The sequence below is a fragment of the Jaculus jaculus genome, chromosome 8 (genome assembly GCF_020740685.1).
Source record: "Jaculus jaculus isolate mJacJac1 chromosome 8, mJacJac1.mat.Y.cur, whole genome shotgun sequence".
NCBI lineage: Eukaryota > Metazoa > Chordata > Mammalia > Rodentia > Dipodidae > Jaculus > Jaculus jaculus.
This window is the reverse complement of record NC_059109.1, coordinates 30,955,774-30,972,536: the sequence shown is the minus strand read 5'-3', so window position 1 is coordinate 30,972,536 and position 16,763 is coordinate 30,955,774. Positions and strand designations below refer to the sequence as shown.

At 37.3% G+C, this 16,763-nt stretch overlaps 1 protein-coding gene across 12 annotated transcripts in view; it reads right to left on the bottom strand.

The window, feature by feature from the left end:
* The window catches only part of Khdrbs2 (KH RNA binding domain containing, signal transduction associated 2), a 502,543-nt gene that overhangs the window by 207,933 nt on the left and 277,847 nt on the right, over positions 1–16,763 (bottom strand). For all 12 annotated transcript variants that reach the window (XM_045156384.1, XM_045156386.1, XM_045156383.1 and 9 more), the window contains exon 6: positions 12,707–12,905. In XM_045156384.1, coding sequence (XP_045012319.1) covers positions 12,707–12,905 — 199 coding nt within the window. The remainder of the gene's footprint in view (positions 1–12,706; positions 12,906–16,763) is intronic.

The following is a 16,763-nucleotide window of genomic DNA, read 5'->3' as shown; positions in this document are numbered from 1 at the left end:
TGTTTTCTATGAGGAAATATATTTGGTAGGTTCATTTTTAGGATAATATCTGCTTTATTAAGTTACATATGAAAACCCGATTGTGACATCTAAATGTGAAGAAAATATTTAACTATTATGTAAGAAAGTTAACGAGCTCAGGATAGAAAATATGGTTGTTTATATTTAGACCTCCACATGTATAGTTTGTTCTGTAAAAAGCTATATTGCTTAAAATGATGTCACATACATTTGAATTCCAAAGAGAATAGATTATTTCATAAAGAATTGGAATGAAACATGAAGTCATTTCTTGCTTAAAGTGTAAAGAAAGATGTTTTCTTTTTACCAACTAAGCCCCTAGAAAATTGTCCCTAAACTTTTTGTGACCTGTATGTTTGCTATCTTAGGAACAATTTTGCTCATGCCTTCAAAAGTGTAACTCCTTTCTTAGAGGTAAAGTCTTAGGAGGAAGTGAGGAAATGGGAAAATATTTTTACATGGTTTTCTCAAATCTTGTTTCAAAGAAGGAGGTATTCTGACAGGTGAACTGGTGTTTTTATGTTCTTGGAAAACATTGTTTTTTCTAGGTGTGTAACTATAAAACAAAATACAGGCCCGTATGTGTGCGTGTGTGTGTGCAAGCACACACACCTGCAAGTGTACTCATGTATATATTGTAGACAGACACTGCATTTCTGAGGAGAGAAGACAGACTAATGACATGAATTTGAGCTATATGTTTCACTGCTCACAGGGAGAGCTCAAACATTTTCATATGAAATGCTCCTAGCCTATTGTATACATTTTAAACAGACATGAAACACAACTCTACATGGAGTCTGGGTGGTGAATCTAGTGACTTGGAGGAATCATGTGTGAGGGTTTCATCCCCTCCCCCACAGAATATTCATTATATAAAGAAATGCCAGTGGTATGTCTTTAACTTCTCTTTGAGTCTGAATTCATTCAACAAAAAACAAAGGACTAAAGAAGACCTTTCACATTATTTCAATGTGTATGATGCATAATGGTCTTTGCCTTTAGGAGATTCAGCATAAAAATGATGGAGATAGTAGCTGGGTGTGGTGGCACATGCCTTTAATCCCAGCACTTGGGAGGCAAAGGTAGGAGGATTGCAGTGAGTATGAAGCCACCCTGAGACTCCATAGTGAATTCCAGGTCAGCCTGGACTACAGTGAGACCCTACCTTGAAAAACCACACACACACACAAAAAAAAAAGATGAGAGAGAAAGATGACATCTCTTAGACCAGGAAAAAGACTATCAGGAAGTTCAACAAAACCATGTTCATGTAGCAGGATTTCTGAAGCCACCAACACCATCAGTTTTGTGAGCACTGTGATTCTGGTACTGTGTAACCATCTAGGTTAGAAAACTTCTCCAATGCATAGTTAGTGAATTCCCCCAGTTTATATGTAGCTGATTTAATCAGTCTTTTTGAAAAACAACAGTATTGTACAATGTTCTTATTAGAATTTCAGTAGTAAGAAAATGACACTATGTTTAATCCAGCATGTATCAAGCACCAACATATCCCATTTGAAGTTGGATCAAACAGAAGGAATATCAAGAATAGAACAGCTAATATACCAGCTATTAATGCCAGTTTCTGTTTATAGTTATTACTTCCAAATAGATAAATCTGGCTACATTGTTTAATTAAAAACATGTTCACCCACCAAAAATCACAATGTGGACTAAATTACAGTGAATGACACCAGCTTTCTGAATAGTTTAAAATACCATGTACTATTGTAGATGAGAAAGAGAGTATTAGCCGGGTCTGGTGGTGTATGCCTTTAATTCCAGCACTCTGAAATGAAGAGGTAGGAAGATCGCTGTGAGTTCGGGGCCACTCTGAGAATATGGAGGTCAGCCTGAGCTAGACTGAACCCCTACTTTGAAAAATAAATAAATAAATACAACATAAAATAAAAAGAAAGAATGAATATTGAGAACAATCACTCTTGTTTTACATGGTATATAATTCTTGTGATTCATAAAGTTTTTCCTCCTCTTCTCCAGGAACAGAAAAATAAAAATAAAAACCAGATAAGTTTCAGGTTGATTTGTACATGTTGAGAAGATAAAGAAATATAACACGGAAGAACAAACTGTTCATCCTCCAGTGTCCTAAACCCTCTGCCACCACTCACCCAGTGAAGGTTTCTATGCGGAACATGAAGATAAGCATTCTTCATTCAAATCCTGATCACTGGAGAGCACTGCAGAGGTCTTGTAGCTTCCCTAGGAAAAGCTTTTGATGCATATATAATTGGAGTAAATAATCACAAAGATCTCTGAAAGACAGTTTTAGTTGTCTTAGTTTTAAGGCAGAGGCCTAAAATATGGGACAGGACACTGTCCTATTTACCTAGTTCTATTTGGGTTTCTGCAAATCCCAGTGACAATATAACTGAAGAGCCAAAGTATGTTTGTTTTCTTTGTCAGAAAATTTAAATTATATACGTGCCATTGTCAACATATATTGAACAACATTTTTAAACAACAAAAGAGAGTATGTAGCTGGGCGTGGTGGTGCACGCCTTTAATCCCAGCACTCAGGAGGCAGAGGTAGGAGGATGGCCGTGAGTTCGAGGCCACCCTGAGACTACATAGTGAGTTCCAAGTCAGCCTGGGCTAGAGTGAGACCCGACCTCGAAAAATTTAAAAAGAGAGAGAAAAAATATGTATTTAGTATTCTTAGGTATGAATTTTAACCCCATCTAGGATATTTATTGTTTTTTATGTTTGCGGGGGGGTTGGGATATATATTGTTGACTGTTATCATCATTCTGGCCAAATACTGGCTGGAATTAACCTAAGGAGGAGAGATTTATTTGGCTCACAGTTTTAGAGGGGCTCAGCCCGAGTAGAGAATGTTTCACAGTGGAAGTATCTCAGGCCACAGTGAAGGAGGGTGTTGCAGGGGTGTTCACATGGTATAGACCAGGATGGAGAGAGCTCCAGGCTGAAGCCAGGTCTGGAACTAGGTGCAGGTAACATTCAAAGGGTCACCACCATGATCTACTTCCTTCAGGCAAGTCCCACAGTTTCCAGGCCTCACAGCCTTAAAACAGTACCACAAACTGGGGACCAACTGCTGAAGTAACTGAGACTGTGCCATACTGGATAGAACTGACAAAATTTTAATCAATACAGAAGGAAAAAATATACTGAAGCTACTCATTTGTTACCAGCACAGCTTGTTAGACCAAACCTAGGAAACTAAGATAGGACTCAGTTAAATTTCATTTATATTTTAATATGTATTTAAAAAAATAGGTGCAGATGTGTGCAGCAGTCTGGAGATATTGCCTATATCCACAATGAGCTGTAGGTCAGAGAGACCTACAAGAGCTCCCAAAACAAACAAGACAGACTTCTGTCAGAGCACTTGGTTACCCACCAGAGGTTAATGGTAAGATGCTACTGCTGAACACACCATATGCTGTTGGTACAGACCATGGAGACACCTGGTTGGAATCCAGAGGAGAGCCAGTCCCCAATTAGCCCATCTAGTGCTGGAAAGCACTGCATGAGCTACCGGGGGAAAGTGGCCAACATCTTTCCAAGCAACTCAAAGTCTAAGAGACTCAGAAGTGAACAATCTGACATGATGCTCACACAAGTGCAAAAGTGGCACATAGCCATGGTGGGTAACCAGTTGCTCTTGGATTGGCTAACAGATCCACTCAGTGGAAAGGAAACCATACTGGAACTGGGAAACAAGTCAGAATCACATCCAGATAATGATTTCGCCTTCCATTTTGTGAAGCTCCCACTAACCTTAGGCTATAAGAGGGTCTACACCCTTTCCATTCTCTCTAAATTAATAATGGTTATCCCATTTAACCAGTGCTGACTTCTTTCTCCATTGGAGAATATGATTCTCTTTTTCAGATGGGAGCTGGACCTGAGTAGATAAATGACCCAGTGCACTCCACCCTGACTCCAGCTGAAACCACAGAGGAATTGGGGAAATGAGCAACAGTGCTCCTTTTTTTTTTTTTTAAAGCAAATCTGATATCAACACAAGGGTTATGGAGAAAGATACTGAGGACACTCAACACCTACCAAACCAGAGATCTAGATGCTCCTAAGTGCCCATCACAGAAGTTGATTTAAAATGCTCCCAGCATGGCTCAGGGAATTTTGCGGAAGAGGGGGAGGAAAGATAGAGCCACAAATTGGGACATTTTGCACAGAGGCATTGTCTCACCCCATAACTGTCTGCTGCCCCCATAATGCATGACCCACAATCCCCATGGAGTTGACCTGCATTCCTAATGAAGAAGGCCTCTTCAGAAAAGGGGCAGGAAAGAGGGAAAGGATAGTACCTACATGTTCTGTTTACATGCTAAATATGTACATATCAAGAAAAAAAATAAAACTCATCCTTAATTTAAGATAAAAATTATATTTTCACTGACTAGGAGAGAGGAGTGGTGTGCCAGGGTCTCTTGCCTTGTCAGTCAAATGAACTCCACACATATTCACCACTTTGTTCATCTGGCTTTATGTGAATATCCGAGAATTAACCAAGGAGAGTCAGCTTTGCAAGCAAGTGCCTTCAACAGCTGAGCCATATCCCTAGTCCTCAGTTTGATTTTTAATTTATAGGCCATGTGTATGAATCAAAGATAAAAAATACTATCATCAATATTATTAATTTTATATCATAATATACTTATACTAGCATTTTAAATCCATTTTTACTTTTTCAAAGTAACATTGAACCTCTTTGGACTCCTGATCATCTTTCTCTCATTTATTCCAATGTTCTTCTCACCTGGTTCACAGAATAGACCTTAATGAGATTAAGCAATTATATTTTCTTGCAGATCTTAGAGAAAACTTTACCCTATGACATAATATGACATAGCAGAAGCTAGCAGTCATCTCAAAACGACATAAAGAGAAAACCTATTTTCATCATTTGTGTCATAAAGACATTAGTCGTCATTATAATTATTAAGTATAGGTATGGAAACCATCCATGTATTGTCAGCAACAGAGGAATCAACATCTGTTCTAAAATGACATAAAAGCCAAAGCATGTTAGAGAGTAGTCAAGTCAAACCTCAACTACACAGACGGAATGTCTAACATTCTAAATGATGGCTTTGTATTAGTTGTGGAAATAAATTACTATGGAGATAGTACTTAAATACCAATAACTTTCTTTGAACATTACAATAATATTTATATTTTACTTATGCTATAGCTTCACAATGCATTGCATTAACCTGGAATGTTTCATTTACTTTAAATATTAGTTACATTCGAACAAACACAACCCTGCAATACATCCAGGCAAATTAGTCACTAATAAAATGAGACTAGAGCATGAAACTTCAACAAGAATGTCTAATGGAATACAAATATACAATCCAGAAGCTCTAATAAAATTCTCCTTTCTTTGGGTGAAAGCTCTTGGCTATTACACAGAAACTATCATATGTGTCTCCCCTCAAAATGCATTATAGATCAGATTCATAATCTTCCCTTCCACAAAATGGCACAAGAATTGATTTCAATTATCATGTAATACTGATTTTCCTCTTCTGTCAAAAATAAAAGTCCTCCATACACATGAAGCTGAAGGTTGGCAGCCTGAGCTCATTTATGGAACTTTTAAGGACTATTGATTTACCAGTGAATTTCCTAGTTCTCTCATAGTTACTTGGAGGATGCCTCGGAGGCTGAATTAGATGGCAGCATGGCTGAGAATGCTGATGGGCTATGTTAGAACTGAAGAGAAGAGAAACTGCTCAAAAATTTGTCAGAATGGATTTTGTAAATTAGGTTAACATGATTGATTATACCAGGCCAACATTTCTCATGTAGCATTGAACTGAATTTTAATTATATCTTTTTTTCTCTTTGTTGTGCCTTGATACTTCCCTTTGATGCTTGGATATTAGCCCTAGGAGAAAATATGAGGTAACTTAAAAATACATTGGCTCTATATCTTTGGAACCTAAAAAAGTGTTTTGTATACAGGAGATGATTACATTTTTATTTTCTTATTCTCTTAAAGCTATCTGTGTAAGTACATGTGAGCTAACAATGTACACATAAAAATAGGCATGTTGTTAGTATATTTCTGTAGTGTTTTATTTTCCAACAGATACCTGAAGAAACTATGTGCCCTTATCTGCACATTTAATTCTCCCATACAACCTCTTTTGAAATGATGACATTTCTCAAAGAAAGAGCTCTTATTAGCAGCAGGAATGTGATACCAAACACAGTCATCTTTTAGTTTTCTTTAAATAATCCCTTCCTGTCCTTCTCCCCACATATTTTTTTTCTATAGATGTTGCCATGATTTATCTCTCCTTGGCTAGTTACAGAATTGTAGGGATTGAAAATGATGCAATTTTGCATTCTCCCTTTAGAAAAGATTAGAAAAGGGCTGGACGGATGGCTTAGCAGTTAAGCACTTGCCTGTGAAGCCTAAGGGCCCTGGTTCAAGGCTCCATTCCCCAGGACCCACATTAGCCAGATACACAAGGGGGCGCATGCAGCTGGAGTTCCTTTGCAGTGGCTGGAGGCCCTGGCATGCCCAATCTCTCTCTCTCTCTCTCTCTGCCTTTCTCTCTGTGCCTGTCGCTCTCAAATAAACAAATAAATAAATGAATGAACAAAAATTTTATAAAATGGTTATAAAGATATGAACTTAACATGAGAATGAAAGTGAATGCTTGTCTTGGATGAGAAAATAAATCATAACCAGCAAGAAATTTTTAAAAGTTGAAAGATAATCATTACAACATCCACAGAACAGTGTTATATGCTTGTTATATTCCTTAACAGACTCCTCCTTTCTTGGAGTTATGATATATGATTAAGTTATAATATAATATAATATGTTATGATGGATTTTACAACATTTTCTACAAAGACTAAGGACAAAATGTCATTTATAGTTTTTAAAGGCTTGTTTTACAAGTCATTACTGGTTATATTCAAGAATTTTAACTTTGTCAAATTTGTATGACCCTCTATCTTTTCTTTTCAATAGCTGAGCTGAATGATCAGAAATTGATTTAATGCAATTGTTATCACCAAGCACTTTATTTAGAACTGCAAAGATAAATTCAAGAAATCCTTTCTAACATAAGAATGTATAAAATCTTTTAAGTGGGAAAAGATGAAAGTAAAATGACTTCTAATAGAGACCTGTATGACAAATGCATATCTTAGGCTAACTGTTGGGTGGACTGCCTCTCTCACTAGATGGCATTCTTCTTAGAGAGTGTCATTTCACAAAAGTCCATAGCTATAGTTCCATCTCCTAGTTTCTGGGGTATTGAATTCTCTGTAGCTAGAACTGTTTATGAAGGGGCTGTGAGATTTGCTGAATACTGCTGAGGGGACTCAACACTGAACAGCAGTGTGGGTGGTGCATGCAGTTCCCGAGGTCTGTACAGTCTCATGTATACATCTCTGTTGGAAATACTCTGTAGGTTATGCTGTGTTCTTTGCAGAGAGGAAGCACAGGGAACAAACATAGAGATGCTTTTGAGACAGAAAACAGGGTGCATCTTCTCAATGCCAAATTTCACCCCCTGCTATAGAAGCAAAGTTAATAACTGGCTGACAGCATCATGGTAAGCTTAAGTAAATAACTAGGCAATCAAAATTATAAGTTTCGGGCTGGAGAGATGGCTTAGTGGTTAAGCGCTTGCCTGTGAAGCCTAAGGACCCCAGTTCGAGGCTCGGTTCCCCAGGTCCCACGTTAGCCAAATGGACAAGGGGGGCGCACGCATCTGGAGTTCGTTTGCAGAGGCTGGAAGCCCTGGTGCGCCCATTCTCTCTCTCTCCCTCTATCTGTCTTTCTCTCTGTGTCTGTCGCTCTCAAATAAATAAATTAAAAATTTATTTAAAAAAATTGTAAGTTTCTGCTCATTGAATATATTATCCACTGGTCAATCTGATGAGCCCAATAAGGAATCCTACACAAGTTTTGTTAATATCTACTTTTCAACTTTACAATCTAATTTAACTATGATGTGATCTATGAAGTGTAAATAAACTCCTTAGCAGAGGGTTAGTGAAAGAAGCTTAAAATATTTCAGTTATGGGTTGAGACATGTAACAAAAGAGAACACAAATTGTTTCTAAAAATTCTTCTTAAACTCCGCTGACACTAATGATGCCGTTAAAATGGCAATCTCAAACACTGTAAGCCACTTCGTGTCAGGCCAGCTGCAAGGAGTAGATTTGATTATCTATATACATTCCATGTGGTCAGAAACTTAATGCTGAGACTCAGCAGGAGAGCATGATTCTGGAGAGGGAATTGACTCACACTGTGATTTATAATAAAGGAAACCTTTGGTATGAAATTTTATCTCAGAATTAAGAACTCCTTTGAGATTTTCACCACCAACTCAGCATGGTGCTATTATGTTGTTATTAAGACACTTAAACTATTGTTTTTCTTACCCCTTCCAGAGGGCTAAGAATGGATGATTTAAGGTTACAGCAGAGAGTGGCTGCTTCTGACTACATCCAGGTTGGGTACTAAGTGCTTCAAACATTACTAGCAGCCACTTATCAAGCATGTAATAAACTTTCCAGAAAAAAATAGTTAAAATATGGCAGGTGGTACATTTTAATAAATGTAGAAATTTTTCAAAGTGTTATCTATACACATTTTTCTACTCTCAACGGTATGTCATAGTAAAACTATTTTGGAAGGTCTGCCAAACTTAGTATATTTGCCCATCTCTCAAAACAATTGTCCTATAGAAACATGATTTAAGAATGGTTTCTTGATAATATCCTAGCCATCTTATCCAGCCTTTCCTTAAGGCCTGATGGTATTCTATCATTGGATTTCATGAACCTGTACTTAAAAAACACTCCACCAAACCCAAGCTAATTTATTTATTTTTAAAATTTATTTTATTGATTTATTTGAAAGGAAGGGAGAAAATGGGCACAGCAGGGCCTCCAGCCACTGCAAATGAACTCCAGATGAATGTGCCACCTTGGTCATCTGGCTTACCTGTGTACTGGGGAACTGAACCTGGGTCCTTAGGCTTCATAGGCAAGAGCCTTAACCACTAAGCAATCTCTCCAGCCCAAGTTTCTTATTTTTTACTAAGAGAAGTTTAAAGTATTTTTGCTACGTTTAATCAAAAATAATTAATTAATTTGCAAAACAAAGTAAGCATCTGTAATTTTAATAAGTCTGTAGTTGAGCTAGGGAGATAGCTTAGCAGTTAAAAATGCTTGCAAAGCCTGCTGGCCTAGATTCAAATCTCCAGTACCCACAGCAAGAGCTCAGGGTTCGGGCTGCTCCCTTGTTAGGAAATGTGTGTCTTTTCCAGGCTACAGTTCCTGCAAGATAAAGTCCTTCACTCAGCAGAATCGCAAAGGAAAAACCCACCTTCCCTCATCATATTCTTCATCCTAGTACCCCCTCCAACTTCACCTGCTTGTTCAGCCCAAAAATCTTTGTTGTATTAAGCTTTCACTAAATGAAAACAAAGAAAAAAACATCTTTTACTACACACAGCCCATATCCATCCCATCACCCAACTCTAATGGAACATTTCCACAAGCATTTTCACCTCTTTCATCACCTCTAAGCCATAATTTTGTCATGAGGCAAGGCTACAAAGAGTTCATGTGTCTGCATCCACTCATGTGCTATTTTCATCTTCATACTCTAGTTTCCAAAAAGTAGTTTTAAATATTTTTTGTTTATTTTATTTATTTATTTGAGAGCAACAGGCAGAAAGAGGCAGAGAGAGACACAGAGAGAAAGTGAGAGAGAATAAAGGCACCAGGGCCTCCAGGCACTGCAAACAAACTCCAGATGCATGCACGACCTTGTGCATCTGGCTTACGTGGGTACTGGGGAATCGAGCCTCGAATAGGTGACCTTAGGCTTCATAGGCAAGTGCTTAACTGCTAAGCCAGCTCTCCAGCCCCCCAAAAGTAGTTTTAGAAATGAGGGCTGGAGAGCTGGCTTACAGGTTAAGGTGCTTGCCTGTGAAAGCCTAAGGACCCATGTCTGATGATTCAGGTCCCATGTAGGCCAGATGCACAAGGTGACATGAGCGCACATGGTTGCATATGCACCCAAGGAGATCCACTCTAGAGTTCAATTACAGTAGCTGGAGGCCCCAGCATGCCAATTCTCTCTCTCTTCTCTTGCATAAGAGAAGTCCAGTCTGTTTGGCTTGCCTCAAAAAAAAAAAAAAAAATGAACTTGATCACATGAGTTTTGTCAAAACCCTACAGTAGCATCAGGAGTTGCCTATCCATCCTTCAGATTTTACCATGTCTTCTCACATATTCTGTTTCAGGCTTTAAACATCTTGCTAACTCCCAACGAATTCAAGAAGGTTCAATTTTAGAACATTTATAATTTCTGTTCCTTAAGGATGACATCTACAAAGCAGACACTTCATCCAGACACCAATTCATTTAGGTCTTTGTTGCACGCACATGTCGCCAGTTTAGAGACACTGCCTATGTTACCATAGTGAATAGTCCCTTGTCCAGAGAATTTACCCTGCCTTCCTCCAGTTACTTAAATGTGTGTGTTTCTCAGCTCCTCTCAATAAGAGGTGAGCATTAAGAAATTACTATTTGATCTGATTTGTTCACATATTTATATCTAGGAGCTCAGAACAGAACCTGAAGTAAGACAAAAGCCTCATAAATAAAATGAAATTATAACACAATTTTAAACATTCCCTTTTAGTTTTTCCAAGATGCCCACCCTTGCTTAGGTTTCCTCATTCCACATCTAATGTCTATATCCCTCAACTTATTTGCCATATATTCGATCCACTATGATGATGACCACACATGAAAGGCTAAAATTCCGTGCAAAGATCTGTCTTCTTCCAAAGTGCTACCTATGCCACATGTTGTAGTAACATTTTATGGTCAGGCATATCCCACTGCATGCATGTGGGGGCCACAGGAAAACTTTAGGGTGTGAGCCTTCTCCTCTCACCTTGTTTGACATAACATCTCTCTTGTTCATCACTGTGAATGGCAGAGCTGCTCAGGAATATCAGGATTCTGCTGTCTCTATCACACATGTGTGCAGCACAGCAAGTCTGCTATGCATGTGAGTTAAGGTTCTGAACTCTGGGACTTTCAACTCATCCACTGAATAAACATTTATTTAGCAAGTGCCATGTCTCAGGTAAGACACATCAGAACCTTGGCTAACCTGTCCATTTTCTGATCTGTCAGCTTATCTCTGCTTTTGCTTTTGTATTAAGGATGTCCAAGGGTATAAATATTGATCCTGATACATGAAAGATACTAGACATGATCAAGATTTGTCTGCCCCAGTATCAGATGTCCAGGATACCAGATTTTTCTTCACTTTTTCAAATGCTGATCCATGTTTCATGTTTAAGCTAAAATTATCATGTCTACAAAGTAGCACACACTAAACACTGTTACACTCGTGAGTCCACTTTACTTCCAGATTAAGTCTTGGTTAGCAATTAGCTATCGATAGATTTGTATGTTTCTAATGGTCAGGACATGATTGCCACTGTCCTCGTTGAGTCTAAACTTACTGAGTAATTAATTGCATGAGAGATATTTGACACAATAGGTTTATGTATGACAGAATGAAATAAACACTTATGTCACAGCATGACCATACTGGAGAGGTTGAAAGCAAAATACTCCTTCTTCTAGGATGATGGTCTGGCTTGTACTAATTTAAGTTAACTATGATTAGAAATAATAGGAATTAATGTTTTATTTTTTAATTAACATTTTAACATATTTTATTTTTATTTATTTGAGAGAGAGATACAGAAACAGGCAGGTAGAGAGAAAAAGAGAGGGAGGGAGAGAGAGAGAGTGAGAGAATGGGTGTGCCAGGGCCTTTAGCCACTGCAAACGAGTTCCAGATGCATGCAACCTCTTGTGCATCTGGTTTATGTGGGTCCTGGGGAGTTAAACATGGGTACTTTGGCTTTGTAGGCAAGTGCCTTAACTGCTATGCCATCTCTCCAGCCCAGGAATTAATGGTTTTAAATTTCACAATTTAGTAGAAGAGATGTATACATGTACTTCAATTCAATGTGACTAGCAACAACACAAGCTAAAAGAAATAAAGTGCTTAAAGAAACAAGATGACATCTAGAGTTATAGTTGTGGGAAAGGAGGGAGAACTTAGAGACCTACTTGCTTCATTAGTTTCTTCTATAATTTTTAGAAATGCTAATCCATACCTTTTAATTGAAATACCAGTCACATATTCTTACATTATTGGCAAATTTTCTAGAATAATCACATTTTATTTGTAAAATATTTCATATTTTTTGCCAATGTTTATCATGTTCTAGGAGAATTCTCAAACCACATAAAAATTCATACTTTGGGGGGTTTGTTTTTTGTAATTTACAATTTGAAATCTGATCAGAGATTCTCAAGATTGTACCACAATTACTCCAAAATAGAGGATGATTTTTCAAATGAAAGACATTCAAGTCATATTAACAGCAATGGAGGCACCTGTGAAGTGAAATATTTTCTCTGAATGCTCTCATGCAAATCCACTGCTTAGTTCTGCTGTAAATAACATTTGTTTTCTGCAGCAGATTTTGCCTCCCACATTCACAGCATGTGGTTTGTAAGCTTCAGTTCATAACCAATACATTTCCCTCTTCTTCACCATGGATTTCAGGACTGTACTTACATATTCTTCATAAGCCTCATGGGCTGGGGGAGGAGGAGCCCTGTATCCTGGCACTGCTGGTGCTCCCCGAGCTCGGGGGGTTGGGACACCTCTTGCCACAGGGGGCACTGGAAGAGCTCCACGGGTCACAGTGGTCCCTCGAGGGGTGAGAACACCTCGTCCAGGTGGTGGTGGAGGAGGAATGGCACCTCCACGTCCCCTAGAAAAATAAGTCACATATATATGAGAGAAAAGAATGCTTTCCACTCACCTCAGTGCCTTCACAGAACTGTCTTTCTCAATTATAGAAGAGGCACAGCATTTTGACATCCACAATAAAATATATTTCTATAAACATTATTACTCAGTTCTCAAGAAAGGCATGTCAAATTCATGGATATATTCCAGTGTACATTTAAACAAGCCAAAGAGAAAGGCCCTAATTGAAAGTCTACTTAGATTTGATTACACACTCAGTAACAAAAGCCAAATCAGAGCATTGTCTGAGGTCTGGCCTGCTGTACTTCCTATGAAACTGAGGATATGCCCGTTTCCTCCATACTGGGGGTCACTGACAGTAGTGACAGGCAATGCTATCATTTCTGAAAACTGATCTGTCTTTGCATTAATAAAATGTGGGGCTCTGACCACAGTGATACCTTTGTGCTATTAGTTGAGGTCACTTAAAAATCACAATAAATTGTTCCTGATTATATCACCATACATGTCACTCTCTGAGTTGGTGCAGTCAGTGACAAATGTATTTTCGTGTGCTTAGTACTAGTGAATTAGTACTTGCCAACAGAGACTAAATGTTTTCTACTGAAGTTCTAAACACAGAGATAAATGCACTAAAAGCATGAAATCAAATTGTTGTAGCCAACATTTATGATATTCTGAGGCCTTTAGAAAGTTTGAGTGTTTGTGTGAAATCTTTGATCAAATGCATGGCTATTTCACTTTTTATTATGTCTGAAAGGTTGGCCTCCAGACAGCACTGCTTTCAAAAGGAACACTAAAGCTTGGGAAAAATGATGATCATTGGGGTGTCAACAATCACAGGGTTTGGCTGTACCGACATGGGGGATGTAAGTCAGCTCCCTGCTATGAATAGCAGTCAACTGGCTTTTTCTTTCCTACAGAAAATGTGCTTTTAGAAAGGAAGATTAAGAATGCTGGAAAAGCTTTCAGAATTCTTACCTAGATTGTGAAGCTTATAAATAGGTAACTTACTGTGAACTAATGTACAGAGAACACTAGCCTACACTGGGGGAAAGTGATGCATAAAAGACCCAGAACTGCAGTGTTAGCTGGCTGTGAATACAATAGTCTATGATATCATAATAATATAAAACACATCTATGAAAATGAATGTAAATGCCAACTTTACCATCACAAGGACTCTGTTGTAGTTTGAATGTGAAACAAGTTTGAATACTTGGTCCCTAGCTGATAGTATTGCTTGGGATTCTGTGGAACCTATAAGAGAGGGATCCTTGCTGGAGGTACTGAATATCTGGGGACAGACCTTGAAGTTTTATAGCCCAGTCTTGCCCGCTGTCCACTCTCTGCTTCCTTACCATTGAACTGTAAGGAAGTAAGTTGTCCCAGCCATATGGTCCCATCGCTAAAAACAACTGCCAACAGGGCCTTTCCCATTATGATATACTATATGTCCTCAAGCTATGAGCCAAAAGAAAGTCTTCCTTGAGTTACTTCTTGTGAAGTACTTTGTCACAGCCATGAAGATAATAATAAAACCTCCAAGCATCTGTTTGCTGTAAGTCAGATAAGCACATCTCCAGCTCTTGCACTAGATTGTTGTTTAGTTTAGCATGTTGGTTTTTTTTTTTTTCTAAAATGCTCATTTGTTGATAGGAAAATACATAGAACTAACTGTACCACAAAAATGGTATTTTAATCTCCTCCTTTTATCTTGGTGAATCAAATGAAGATTTTTCAATCAATGCAATTTTCTGATTTAAAATTTTTGGTGCTCACATCAAGTCCAATTTGTCATTCTATTTCTTACTGACACTTGAAATGTAGCCCTCACACGTCCTCCTGAAGCTGACTTGTGATATGCTATAGATCATGTCATTCCCCTGAAATGTTAGCCCACTACTGTTTCCTCTTCAGCTCATGGGACATATTGCCTGTTGTAGAACATGGTCCTAGGCCAAATTCACAGCACAGTATTCTTTTCTTTAGTTTCTCACTTCTTCACAGAACATAATACTTATTTCTGAACCTAACATAACCATCCTGTGAAGATACCTGGCTGAGACCACTGAGATCTCATTGTATAGACGTGAAATGCGACTGTAATTTTATAGTTTCCACTTTACCATACATCCACAATTATAGTTAAGACCAAGGGCTGTTATTTCATGCTTTTTCTCTTCTTTACTGCTCTCTTCTTCCTTACTCCTGAGAATATTTCACTAGGTTTTAATCTAGGATGTTCTTGTAAAATGAGGGCTCCAAATTTCTGTTCTCAGCATCTTGCAGTACACAATTCTAAGGATGGCAATTATTCCCTAACATAATGTAACATTCTAGTTTATGTTCCTATGTCAGAAGCTTTGTAACTTTCTGAATTTTAGAGTTGAGAATCTTTTTAAAATTTGAAATTCCATACAACTTTTTAAATCAATAAATCCCACTCACTGGAGTTAAGGAGCCTTCAGCACATCTAATACACAGACTAAGTTAGAAACACAGCTCTGTGTGATTCACCTAATTTAATATTTTAACAAGCTTATCCTATGGGAAATTCTCAGCTTCATTACAGAAGATAAAACAAGTTTCAAAGACTTTAGGTCATCTATCTACTCAAAGTTATACTGATAATACACAGACTTTGAATAACTTACAAGAATGACCATTTTTTTTTCTGTTAGTTTTATATTTCACCTAATCTTTGTTTATAATAATATGACTACCATTCAAGGCTAGATGCTAAAGAGTTATTTTGCCTTGGGTTATTCTTGCTAACATCTATATCACCAACACTTATAAATTCCAATCTGTACTCTGGTTCCATCTCTGTACATTCTAAATATTGCTCATTTTTTTATCAGTCTTGGGCAATGATCTTATCTTTGATTGTATTCCTAGACATGAGCCTCTCTCCCTCTTTCTTTCTCTCCCTCTTTTTCTCTCCCCATCTTTACCTCTATATCTGCCTCTTTCCCTTCTACATTTTCCTCACTCCTTCTATTCTTTTTTCTCTCCCTCTCATTCTCCCTCTCTTATTATCCAGAGTAACAATTAAGGGGTATTCTGAGAAACAACCATTACTATTCATCTCTTTTATCACCTCCATTCTCATTATAATACATGAAGCCTTCAAAATCTACCTCTAATTTAATTTTTTTTTTCTGTAACATAAATAACATAAAGGTTCAAGGTCACCTCAGCCACATTTAAGTTTATAGGTCAGCTAGGATACATGACATCCTTCTTCAAAAAAAGTAAAATATGTGTCAGAATACTACATTATGTGACACTAATTTTTTTATCAATAAGCAGAGTAGTACACTTTAAAATTTAGAGCAAAATTATAAAAATAAATGGTACAAAATTTCAAGTTATCTTTTATAGTTAAATTTAATTTTCAGAATGGCCACATTTTCCTACACATAGGTAATTGCTTCTCTGATTTCTAACTCTATTTTCTGCTACAGTGTATAAATTTTTGAAGTAGCACTTAAATGTTTAAAAAAGGGCATATTCATAGTAATAGTTAAAATATTTGGGGCATAAATTAAATGTTCAGAATATTTTAGTATTTTTAAGGAAATATCTATGTGATCAATAAGATATTATTCTAGACCTGCATCCTTTATAAATTTAAAGGTCAATTACAACAGTGAAGAGAGCAAATGAATCACACAGGCTGTATGTGAAAACTATGAGAATTTTCTTGTCCTTCTGTTGAAATCTTGACAAATTCAGAATTATATAATATAATATATTATATAATTTATATAATATATTATATAATTATATATTATATAATTTATATAATATATTTATATAATATAAATTTAGAATTATATAATTCTAAAACATA